Source organism: Brienomyrus brachyistius, chromosome 22 (assembly GCF_023856365.1).
Source record: "Brienomyrus brachyistius isolate T26 chromosome 22, BBRACH_0.4, whole genome shotgun sequence".
Lineage (NCBI taxonomy): Eukaryota > Metazoa > Chordata > Actinopteri > Osteoglossiformes > Mormyridae > Brienomyrus > Brienomyrus brachyistius.
In genome coordinates this window covers 4,190,898-4,203,608 of record NC_064554.1, presented here as the reverse complement: position 1 = coordinate 4,203,608, position 12,711 = coordinate 4,190,898, and the positions used below count along the sequence as shown (strand labels likewise).

Here is a 12,711-nt window from a genome sequence, read left to right as displayed (position 1 = left end):
ATTAAAAGAAACCATTTCCATATAGATGGCTCCGTCTGGCCGTTCTCCTGACACACACCGCTCCTCTTATTAGGTTTTCACTGCCATTGTCACCATCATTCTCTAATATCGTCTCTGCTGCTTTATTCGCTCCCGCTTCTTGATACCGATGGTCACTGTAGATATCTATTCATTTGGAGCTGATGATGACCCCACAAAATGAGATGGTTGGGCATATAGGTGCTGGAGCGTACTGCTCCTCTGGAGTCAAAATTTGTGGTGGCTAAAATATGGGAGCTCAGCATCTACGCGTGTTTTGCTGAGTGCATGAGAACAACATACATCCATCATCCAACTGGTTATCCAGGACAGTATCATGGGGGGGGGGAGGCTGGAGCCAATCCCAGACAGCACAGACGACATTGCAGGGGGACACCCTGGAAGGCATGCCAGTCTAGTGCAGGGCACACGTACTACATGGGTTATTTAGAGATGCTGGCTCACCCGGCTACGTGACTTTGGAGTGTAGCAGTAAGCTGGAACAGCCAAAGGAAGCCCACATGAAAACTCCACAGAGAGAGAGCCGAGGCAGTCTTCGGACCCGCAACCCTGGAGGTGTGACACAATAGCGCAACCCACCGAACCATCACGGTCCCCAGAAACTGCAAATTACGAACGGCAGGTGACGTTAATACTGCGCAGATCTAACCAATAGGTTTTGTACCTTCTTTAAATTTGTTTGATTTAGCATCTGGGAATTGATGGGTAGAGGGGAAAATATAGTACTCGGGATTAGATTAATTTCCCCTCAGCAGTGTCCCACTTTGACCTGTCAGACATGGATGGTGCAAAGCATTCTGGGAAAAGTCTAGCATGCAGACACTAATTGGCCTTTACAACAGTGCTTTGCCAATATAGTGATTAATATAGCATTGAAAACACAGCAGCTAGAGCCTGCAGAATCTGTTAGATTATTTGTTTTACTCAAGGCGTGCTTGCAGATTTACTGTTAATGTAATGACTGTGCTTGTTTTTCATTAAAAATTTCACAGAATTTTTTCTGTAGAGTATTTAAGCTATTAGATGTATGTTTTCACGCTGAGGACCTCTTAAGCATCTCTATTTCTCTTTTTGATGACAGACAAGCCGAGTGTCTAGTTGAGTCATGCATTTGAATCACTGTTGCCAAGTTCTGCTCAATGAATTTGTGACAATAGACTCACCCACCCCCCCCAACCAAGAATCACATGTAACCCAAGCTTGCATCTCTGTCACTTGCTCTGTTCCCTCTTTCATGCGGATCGTGCTTTTTCCCTCCTCTTTATTTCACAAAGTACTGTGTGAAGCTAGTACCGTGTGACCTTCGCATTTGGCACCACGAAAGCCAGTTGGCAGGAGGTCACAGTTTTACGAGGTTCTACACGCACTGTTTCCGGTCAGGTCCTGCTCACCAGCCCTGTCGCAACCTCACAGTGAGTGAGATGCTGGCTGGGCCGTGGACCCCGGGCGGGCCGCTGATCTCGGCTTACAGGCACTGCTAGTACCTCATCAGCTAAACGCTTGGTTTCTAGATGACGCAGTAGCTGCTACGATAGAATGGAAAGTATGTCTTCACTTATTCCACAACAATAATTGTCTACATAAGATACAGTGAGAGAAAGAAAGGCCTGTCCCTTAATTGTGTAATATCTGACATTTGGCTGTTTTTCTACTCGAGCTAATTAAATCCTAGCCATTGTGTTCACACGGCCAATTTCACTCAGGAATGAAATAGTTAAAGAGAGTATCGGTGACCTTAATGAATCCATGATATTTATTCAGTGTGGCCAAAGGCAATGTAATTCAGAGGAATCTGTATCATCAGAATGACTCACGTAATCTAAGTGTTGCCTTAGGTTAAACGCCGTTGATCATTATTTCCTAAAACCTGGTAGATCCTTCGGCAGACGCAGCACACAATTGAGGGATTATATCTACTAACTGGGTTGGGAGTGTCTGGGAATCTCCCAGGCGGGACTGGAATCTGGAACCTTGTTGGGAGAGGTCTAGGCAACTTGCTAGTCCTGTTTCAATCGTGTTTCAGCTCATGAAGGTGATGACAAAAGAAATTTAAATAAACAAACCCCAAGGTTGCCTCAGAGAATCCAGTTACTGGGTATAAATGTATATACCCTTACATTTCTGTAACCAGCATATGGATGAGTATAAAACTTAATAGTGTAAAACTGAGTTACCACCAACAAATGTTAATATGTAAAATGAAGCAGTTTACACAGAAAAAAAAGAAAATTTGCTGATCTCCCTGTATGGATTCATTTAATACTTATGCATGATGTCTACAGTCCATAAGACAGACACTAAAAAGACATTTTTAGCGGATAGAGTCAGGCTACCATATTTCAAAACATAGTTTTCGCTTTAATCATTCTACAGCATATTCGTTAATTGGTTGACCAATGTAATGTAATGTTCATTTTGCCGTTGCGCGGTAATAGACGCGCGTGTTCAGCATTCCATAGGAACGTCCGCGTGCTCAGCTTCACTGCGCTTCAGTGAAGTGAACGCATGCGTTCTCTTTAATCTCCCTTCATTTCTGTATTAATTTCGTATAATAACAGAAGCAAAAGTCGAATGGGCTGTCGGCATGCATGCTCGTTAAACGCGTAAAATGAACCACCTCTATTCTTAATGTAGTACGTTTTACGCTCTTGTTTTATGTCATTCCGCTTTACATTCATCGGTCACATAAGTAAGGGTGGCATGTTACGCTAACGAAGGCGTGTACTTAGTTTTCATTGCAAATAAAGAATAAATACTGAATTTCATTACAAATCGTGCGAGACTCGTGTCACCTATTACTGGAACAAAAAGAAGACATGAACTCTGTTGTCTATAATAGTATAATAGATCACTGTATAGTTTTTTTTTATCAATGTAAAAAAACAGAACGTCGTGTAATACATTATGCGGGTAATTATCATAGCTAGTTGACTGTCAGTCAGGATTCAGCAAACAGCGGATACTGTAAATGCGGACGGATATCGATCAATGACTCGTTTGATGTATTTTCTCGAGCATGAATTACCTTTTATGGACAGACAGCGCCGCATCGTCCTTGCGCGCAATAGGTTGATTGTTGCCGCCGAGATACTGCTCTCTCTTTTAACCCTTCCGCTGCTGAATTTTGTTTAGTGAGAACAGGTTGATGATATCCATTTTGAAGCCATTTTAATTGCAACGCAGTGTCCCCCCCACAATTGCATATGAGTTGTTCTTGTCTTTTGAAACAGAACCCTTCGTGCATTAGAATGAACGGGGAAGTACTTTGTTCATATTACAGCTATTTTGTAAACGATGCAGTAATACTATGTATTTTAGTCAGAAGAAGTCGGGTATGTAAATGTTCTCGTGTATCAGAGAGGAGTTGGAAAGAGGTTTGGTTCAGTGCTTGTGCTTTGTCGTAGTGTCGATGGTCCTCAGTTCCACACATTCAACCAGCCGGCTGGTGTATGTCCCGGTTCAGATGGCATTAATAAAGGAGCGGTTACAAACGCCGCTGGGGCTACAAACTGGCCCGCTTGACCTACATATCGTATTACAACAGTTATCCGCCCAAATTTGTTTTCTGCAGAACACAAACTGAAGAATATCTAACGCTCGTCTTTTAAACCCAATGCTGAGATTCATCATTTGCTCGAGCAATTAATATTAATTAACCTAATTGTACACTGAATTAGGTAACCCGTGATTAAGCGATTCGCAAAATCATTAATACCTGTCATTTTTTCGCTTACCACGAGGAAATCTTATTACCTACATATATAGAAAACACAATTCACTGAAAGCGATTATATGATACACGATTAATACCCTAGCCATGTTACTTAAACGATCTTCATATCCTCGAGCAGTAACTGTAAACCTTTTGTAGCTAAATTGTTTACTAACACGTAATGCTCCGTGTCTGTTCCGAAATGTAAGCTAATCCTTCCCAGAGGATGGCTTGTATTTATTAAGCGATTCCACTATATATACCGATTTATCCAGCTGTAGTTACATTTCATTTCCAGGTTGGTTCTTTGTTATTTATTTGTATTTAACAACCCCAGAACTATTTTAGAATTTCAAATATGGCGCGTAGTACTTAGATCTTTATTTTAAACGAGTTTGCAATAATATGTATGGGCTACACAGCTGTCAAACTGCCCATAAGAACGAAGAAGTGTCATCTAACCTTGTTCAGCACGACCAAAAAATATTCGTTTACAATTCGCACAAAATGTGCGCTTTATGACATTTGCCTTACGATAATGTTATTAATTAAAAATGGGAATTCAGGTTAATAACAACCTTTCCCACAATTCCAACATACTGAGGTCAGACCAACTTTGAACCTGTTCGTTCAGCGCTGGACTGCAAATCCAAAGAATTAGGTCAGCCCTCCAGACACAAATGAGTCTGTCTTCGAAAAACATTTAAACCTCGTATCTTATATACACAAAATGACAGACAAAACTTAGATTTTAATGATAGTAAAATCCACAGTTTTTTTTTTTAAAAAAAAAAAAAAAAAAAAAAAAGCTTATCTAACTCCAGAATACCAAAAATCATACTTCGTCTGCTAAGAATCTTACGTAGGCTATGATTAAGATGGATTTATTTATTGATCTTTTTTAACTGGATATTGGCCAGACACGCGACGTTATTAGAGAAATGGTTTTCGGAGTCACCATTGCTCCCTCTTGCTGTTCATTCCCGCGTTACATCTATACCCAACTTTATAGCAGCCCTTTTAACCCGCGACCCCCCCGCCTCTTCCCCCTGACGTCAAGGCCCTGTTTTTTTTTGCATGAACTGTCTTCGCTATAGTGCATATATCGCCGCGTTCTGCTACTGAAAGAGGGAGATAGAGAGGGGGAGAGAAGGAGGAGGGAGGAACGAAGGGAGACTGCGTGCAAGAGACAGACAGAAAGAGAGAGAGCGAGCACAATCTCTCTTCAGACAAGAGGAAAATTACCAGCAGAATAAGGCATCAAGCGACCGTCTGCACCATTCTGACACCCCATCCTTTTGCGCCGATCGTCCTACACAACCTGATCGGAGCGACAATGGATCTACCTGCAACCGGGGAGCACGTATTTGCCGTGGAAAGCATCGAAAAGAAACGATTTAAAAAGGTTAAGATCGCTTAACGTCGACAAATCCGTCAGATTTTTTTTTCGCGGACAGCTCCCTGCGTGTATAATTGGAAAAGCTTCGTGCATCGGTTATACATAACGAGTCATTATTTCTTGCTTATCTTCATTTACAGGGTAGGATAGAATACCTGGTCAAGTGGAGAGGGTGGTCCTCTAAGTAAGTCTCAATGTCGTATATTGTTTCCATATGTCACACGTTATGCCAAGCCATGTGTGTAGATAGTCGCCTGTACCTCTGTGGGGACTCGGTGTCGCCAGCTTTTTTTTTTGGTTTGGTGTAGCTGTGGATGCCATCAGTATTTTATACGGGGAAGGGGAGAATGAAGCCCTTAAATAAGCTGTAGTAAGACGGATCAAGACTATAGATTTGTTGTACTTCAAATGTGATTAAAGTTGTCAGCCTGTTCATAGCAGGCGCGGTTACTGTAGATGTTAGCCTTCTGTAACCCACTAAACGTTTTTAGAAGCGGTGTCATTTTTACATTAACGTGATTCATTTTTATCTTGGTTAAGATATTTAACATCACCTTACAAAATTCTTTACGCGTTCATAGTTTGATTTTGACAGGGCGGCATTTAATCAATTACACGTACTGACACGATATTGACGTTTACTGTCAGTATTAAAAATGCTTATGGAAGTCTGCGTTTCAGGGTGCACTCGTAGTAGACACCGATCAGGTGTTCATATCTAATAGACGAAACACGTGACAGATTTATTTCACTCTAATCTGTCTCGATCGTTTCCAAATGATACGATAACCCTTTTGAGTTTGAGTTTCTAATCTTTTTGCGGTCTCTGTGTCAACGCGTTTCTGCTCTCAGATACAACACATGGGAACCAGAAGAAAACATACTCGACCCGCGGCTTCTTACCGCTTTCCAAAACAGGTGAGCCCGTCAGCCCTCCCGGCGGTGACCTTTTGCATTCATGCAAAGGGAGGCGGAGTAGCGCTGCCTTGTAGCCAACCGCTGTACAAGGCCTGAGGTGTCCGCCTGTCTCTTTACATTAAGCTTTAAATGTGATAATTGTATTATTGTTATTGTGGGGTTGCATCCTTGTAAATCCTGCTGGTGTCAGATTGCGCAGTGGTATTTACGTTTAGGCACTCGGGAAATGCATTTTCAGTAATAGGAACAGTAACAAGAATACTGGCGATGTCATTTTTTTTTCATAAGAACAATGGGTAAGTTTTGATTTTGTACTTTTTGCCGTCGTGACCCTACGCGCCTGCACACCAGAATGCATTTTTTATTTTATTTTGTACATTTGTTGGTTAGTACTCGATTTTACTTTTATAGAGGCTTCTGGAACAATATTATGTTTTTAGGTGACAACAGCAAAGAAGCACATGCCACATTTTAATGGATTTAATTTTAGCAAACCTGTGATCTAACTCATTCGTGTTGATTTGCTGTAACGTGAGGCTGGCAGCATCTTTCCATACTATACATTATCCTATTAAGTAATTAGTAATACTGTTTACCTTTAGTCACACAAAACGGTGCAGTGTAATTTGACTGAGGGCACACTGCATGGCCAGCACACTGCACGGCCAGCACACTGCACGGCCAGCACACTGCACATCCCTGCCTGCAGACAGGAGTATGAAAGTTTGGTCAAATTTAACCAGCATTAACATGATAACACATTGTATCCCCACCGGAGATTATCTCCTTAGCCACATACTCACCAGGGTTTTATTTTACTAACAAGTAGCTATGGGTGTGAACGCATAGGTGTCTGCATGTTGTGAAATGTTGGATAAAATGGGAGGAGGTTTAGTGAACTGGTTTCTTTGTCAATAGTTTTTGCTTTTCTTTCGCAAATTCAGCTTTTGAGCACATGGCCCCCATAGCACACTACAAATATAATGAACTGCACGTAATTGGGCAATCCACTATCAGGAAAACTTTGAAAGAAAGAACCGTGAACCAGGCTTTATAAATCTTCCAGGGGAAAATAAGATGTAAAGAGCTACAACATCAAACATCCAATAGTGTAATTCTAAGAAGAAAACAGTGACCGGGAGACGTAAGGTTAGCAGCAGGGGGTCAGAATAGGAAAAGCTACATGCAGTGTAGAGATAAAATCACGCCGGTGAAGTATATGGCATAATCTTAAGCCTTGACATCCCACAATGCAACATTACTTCTCTTGCTTTTGGGAGCCAAAGAACCGCCAAGTCTGACATGCACACAGCATACTGCCCGACCGCATCTTAGCTACACAAACCTTAACTTCCCCGTTTACCAGCTCCTTCCAGTTCCTTGACCCCAAGGCCGTGCAGCCTTTGTGGGCCGGCTCAGGGGAACAGTTATGCACTACGGCCTGTGTCATGAAACTGAGGTATTCCCAGCAAAGAAGTAACGCAGGAGCTGACTCCCAGATGTCAGTAGACACATTAATTTATTGGTTTAGTTTCTTGATTGACGATTGACCTACATAACAGAGGTGGAAATTTCAGGTCCAGAAAGTATGAATCCAGACCAAGGTTTTCTTTCAACCAATCAGTTGAGTCACAGTCACAGAGCACTCAACTGGTTGGTTGAAAGAAAACCTTGATCTAGATTTGTACTTCTTGGACCTGAAATTTCCATCTCTGCTGTGTAGATTAAGCTAGAGTCTCTCTGGATGTAGTAACTTGAACGTTTTGCTACTGAACAAATTAAAAACTCAGCATTCTATGCATTATATTGGTGTGTTTGACAGGGAGAAACAGGAGCAGCTGATGGGATACCGCAAGCGAGGACCTAAACCCAAGCCACTCTTTTTGCAGGTAAATGGCATCACGGTTGTGTGGTATCAGGACAGGAAAACGAAACGAAGGGTGGAATCTTGCCAAGTATACAGGCGGAAGGTGTCCTGTGTGTGGAATTTTGCACTCGCGGTCCTGGACATCTAGTGTAAATTTTCATGTGAAGTCAGGCTGTGTGAACAGTGCCTCCTCACATTTATTTACAGTTTATGAAACAGTACAGATAGAGCACATTAATAAACCCATATTAGGTTAGCAGAACTGAGCTGGCTAATAATCAGTCATTCGAGACTGAGGGTGTGTATTGTAATGTGGGTGAGTAGGATTTCATGGAATGCAAGCATTTTGGGAATTCTCTGGTTAACTTCAAAGGCCCCACACAGGATGAGTGATTCCCGCGGGAGGAATCCTCACGTTAAACGGCAGCTTGTCTGGGTAACGGCACTGACGAAGCATGAGGCACCAACCGGCCTTCCTGTGAGCTAAGCTCACAGCGGAACCCCCCCCCCCCCCGGAAATAACAGCCTGATGATCTGGAGGGGGGCAAATCCACGTTGGTCAGGGGGTTTTGTGAACATTCATACATCTACACCGATGGTATGGTGCCTCCTGCATGGACTTGGCCAGTGATGAGAAGCAGACTTACTGGCATCAAAAATGCCGTGTAATAGTTCTTCATAATATTCCTTCTTCAGATGAGTTTCACTTAGATTTGCTTTGCGCTTTAAATTTCACTCACTTAATAACTCACTTACATTTTAATGTAATTAGTTCCGTTCATCTATCTGTTTTCTGAAACCACTTGTCCTGTTCAGGAGGCAAATCGGGGAACAACCCAGGAGGGGGCACTGACCCATCGCAGGGCACACACACACACACCAGTCACTCACGCACCAGTCACTCACACACCAGTCACTCACACAGGCACACCTGTGGGCAATTTGGTAACTCCAATTAACCCCAGCATGTTCCTGGACTGTGGGGAGAGAAACCGGAGTATCCACAGGGAACCCCTGCGATGACATGGGGAGAACATGCAAACTCCACACACGTGAAGCCATTGCAGAGACTCGAACCCGGGTCCTGGAGGTGTGAGGCGACATTGCTAACCGTTGTATCACCATGCAGCCGGTAGTGCGATTTGTTTATTAATGTTCATGGATCCGATTTACGTGGCACTTTTCAAGGAGCCAAAGATGCTAATGATGGATGGGAGAACTTTGGGGTGGGGGCACTTTGAGGCAGTAATAAGTACATCACCTGCAGACTGTGGTATCGTTGCATTTTTTCCGAAATTAAGAATTAACTGGATATTTGGTCTCTTTTTCTAGCTTCCATCCTTTGCAAGGCGATCGGGGTTATTCTCCGAATTCCAGGAGATGTCCCTGGAGGAGGACCACCGATCTAAATCGGACCCGGTCATGATGAGTCACTTACAGCCACAGCAATACCAGCTAAGCAGCAAAAAATATCACCAGTACCCAACCAACGGCAAAGAGAGTGTCATGGAACAGCAGGCCAGCGCCAAGAAGAAATATTTCTATCAGCTGAACAGCAAAAAACATCATCACTACCAGCCAGACCCAAAGATATATGACCTGCAGTTTCAAAAGCCCAAGGAGGTCAAAGGTGAGGAGCCCACCAATCATAAATGGAAGCTTCCGCCTACTACGCATCAGAAATGGGTGTGTGAAAAAACACCGGGATGCCTGAGCAAAATGAAGGACCTGTCCTTAGAGCTGAATCAGGGTGAGAGGGACAAGGAAGAGATCAGCTGCAACCCCAAGGAGACTGATCTCCCCAACGGTATCAACAGCAAGATGAAGATCATCAAGAACAAAAACAAGAACGGCCGAATTGTCATTGTCATGAGTAAGTACATGGAGAACGGCAGCCAGTCAGCCAAGATTAAGAATGGCGACCCGTCGGTGGTGGAGAAGCCAGTGGATGGGAAACAGCCTGAGGACAGTGGGTCAGCAAAGTTCATAGACGGGGCTGAAAGGATTGAGAGTCCAGCCTTGGAAACTGGAACCTCCAGTGAGTATAGCAGTGCACCATGTAACAATGACTTTAAACAAACTGACGGCCAGAATTGCTCAAGAGGAGAGCATGCCAATGAGAAGGATCTCATTGGAGGAGATGAAGTGGGCGTGGCTGTGAGTCAGGTGGAGCCTAACATGACCCACCAATCATCTGTCTCCCCCATGATGAACAAAGAGGGGGATCGTCCCACCCCAGCTGCCAGCCGCTTCCTCAAACGGCACCTGTCTGACCCAGAAGAGGACCATAGCAGGTCCAAAGTGTTCCTGAGTGTTCGGAGCGTCAGCGCTCCTGGCGGCGTACCGACTGCAGCTGATCCGGAACACTCGAGCTGCGGCCTGAGCTACAGTCAGGGGCAGGAACTCTTGGGTGTAGACCTGGAGGAACCGATTGACCTGAGCTGTGTGAGGTCCAGACAAGAGCGAGATGCTCTCCCCAAAGCTGAGCTCCCCTCAGAGGGCGACAGAGCAAAGAAGCCGGAGCCCAGCTGTGGTTTCAAACCCTTCCTGGGAAACATCATCATCACAGATGTGACGACGAACTGTCTGACCGTGACCTTTAAGGAATATGTCTCGGCGTAAGGCACTGCAAGGCTGCAGCGACAGATCACTGAACATCGTCAAGCTGTACATTTATACAAAAATGATTACATTTTGTACATATAAAATATTTATCACAAAGACAGAAGTTGCTGAACATGAGACTTCAGTGTTTTTTTTGTACTTAGATGCTTTTGAGATTTTGAACTGGAAACATGACATGAGTTTGAAATTCTTACCACACCACAAGGATGAAATACAGATTTTGTCTGGTTAACAGTTTTTTTTTTGTACGGAAGACGTTCTACTTTACCGTGGCTACAGATTAGGCTTAGTTCCTTCATAGATACACCTGGCGTTCTGTCCTGGAGCTGGTTTACGTTATGTACCTAATCACAGGTACAACATTGCATTGCATTCTGGGAACAGGAAGTCTCCGTCCTTGTCTTTCACATTGTTGGTGTAGTGCAGTCCAGATGACAAAGCACAAACATGCATATAGCTCATACAGACATATTTGTCATACGCTTCTGCAAACCGACATGGTTTCCTCTGGTTCTTACTAACATTTTTGCTTCACATACCACACTACTTGACTCCGTCCTTATCCCAGTTTTTAGGGCAAAGACAGTTTTGTGTACATTGGCACAAAAAGTTTGTTCCATAAATGGCGGGACACACCCTTAGATTTTATTTAAGATATTGGATTTAAAAAAACATAGCTACTGGATATGCATCTTACATGTATGTAAATGTCTGGTGAATGTTTGGTTATGCTGCAGCAAACTCGAATGGAGCATTGAAGAATTTGACTGTAATACACAGCAATACTGGTTTCAGGGTGACCATAGATTGTTGGGAGTAGCTCTCAGTTCAACGTTTGTGATATGACCTCTCTCATCACTCCAGTGCATGATGGGAAAGAGACCTGCCCGATATCAGATAAAATATTTGTGTCATATGTTGTCCTTAAAAGCTCTTCTGCTGGCTAAAATGCCAGTTTAATAGAAATGGATGTTAACTTTGGGCTGAAAAGTCTTGGAAATGAAATGTCAGCCAAGTATAAGAGCTATCAGTCAAATTCATTCAGAGGTTTATATTCAGACGTTACCTTAAACCACCCAATTAGTTGTACACGCATTGATTTTAGTGAAATACGACTTTTTGGTAGAGAATCTCTTCTGGAGGTTCGAACGCCAGGAGAACCCAGTGTCAGGATGTGCTGACCTTTGGCATCTACACTCAGACCGTGGCCTTCATCAGCACCAGGAGCCCACCGTAACAAGTCACTGTGGCTCGCAAGAAGTCTAAAAAGCGGCCCAATTCATTTGACAAAAACATTTATTTTCTGTTCTTGGTTTTCTGATAATCTTTAAACTGTATTTTTGTTTTAAAAAATGATGGCATAGGGTGCTTAATATTAGGCTTTAGAATAGCATTTTTTCGAACCCAGTATTTCTCAATCCGGTCCTTGGGGAACCCCCCCCCCCCCCCCCCCAGTCCACATTTTTGGTTCCTACCAGCTCTTGAACGGAATAATCAAACACTGACACCTGGTACACGTATGTTGGGAGCCAGGGGGGAGCGAAAACGTGGACTGTCTGCGGGACCCTGAGGACTGGGTTGAGAAACACTGTTGTAACCTGTTCAACCCATGATATGACTGCTGCTAAATGGATTTTGCTAAATATTACATTAGGGTGTTCGTTAAACTGCTTGAATGTAACAAAATAGGACTGGCTGTCAGTAACCAACTTGTCCAAATGCATGAGGGTGTCTGTCTCACTCTTATTGCTCTGTAGCGTTGGGTGTGCAGTGTTTGGGCCACATCTGGGTAGCGAGAGCTTAATCTCTTACCCATATCTGCTTCCTTTGTACATGAGCTGCACTTGTATAAAAAGTACTGCTTTGATATTGCCCAATATGCTTGTCTAGTTATGTTTTTTACTTTCCTAACTTCAAAATGCGTGTATTACCTGGAAAAACAAAAATGTAACTAATTTTGAGGGAGGGAAAATGATTAGTCCTAGACTCCATGGACATGTACAATGGGTTAAAATAACTCATGCCCTTCATTGACAGGGATGTTTAGCTGATTGAAAGCGCACCCAAGATAACCTCAAATTCAACATAACAGAAAGATGAGGTGTGCTTTCAAGATATAAAGAGTATTTATGTATTGCACTTGTCCTTCAA

At 43.2% G+C, this 12,711-nt stretch overlaps 1 protein-coding gene across 1 annotated transcript; it reads left to right on the top strand.

The window, feature by feature from the left end:
- The first annotated feature begins 4,843 nt into the window (after positions 1-4,843).
- On the top strand, positions 4,844-12,437 carry LOC125718046 (E3 SUMO-protein ligase CBX4-like). Its single transcript, XM_048991527.1, has 5 exons — positions 4,844-5,156; positions 5,291-5,334; positions 6,003-6,068; positions 7,891-7,957; positions 9,268-12,437. Exons 1-5 carry the CDS (start codon positions 5,088-5,090, stop codon positions 10,555-10,557), a joined length of 1,536 nt encoding a protein of 511 aa, XP_048847484.1. The 5' UTR covers positions 4,844-5,087; the 3' UTR covers positions 10,558-12,437.
- Positions 12,438-12,711: the final 274 nt, after the last annotated feature.

Excerpts from the sequence above, each read along its gene's own strand:
- LOC125718046 (XM_048991527.1), top strand. The coding sequence starts at position 5,088 with ATGGATCTACCTGCAACCGGGGAGCACGTATTTGCCGTGGAAAGCATC. Across the intron at positions 5,157-5,290 it reads AAAAGAAACGATTTAAAAAG|GGTAGGATAGAATACCTGGT; the intron begins GTTAAGATCGCT and ends CTTCATTTACAG. Across the intron at positions 6,069-7,890 it reads CTTACCGCTTTCCAAAACAG|GGAGAAACAGGAGCAGCTGA; the intron begins GTGAGCCCGTCA and ends TGTGTTTGACAG.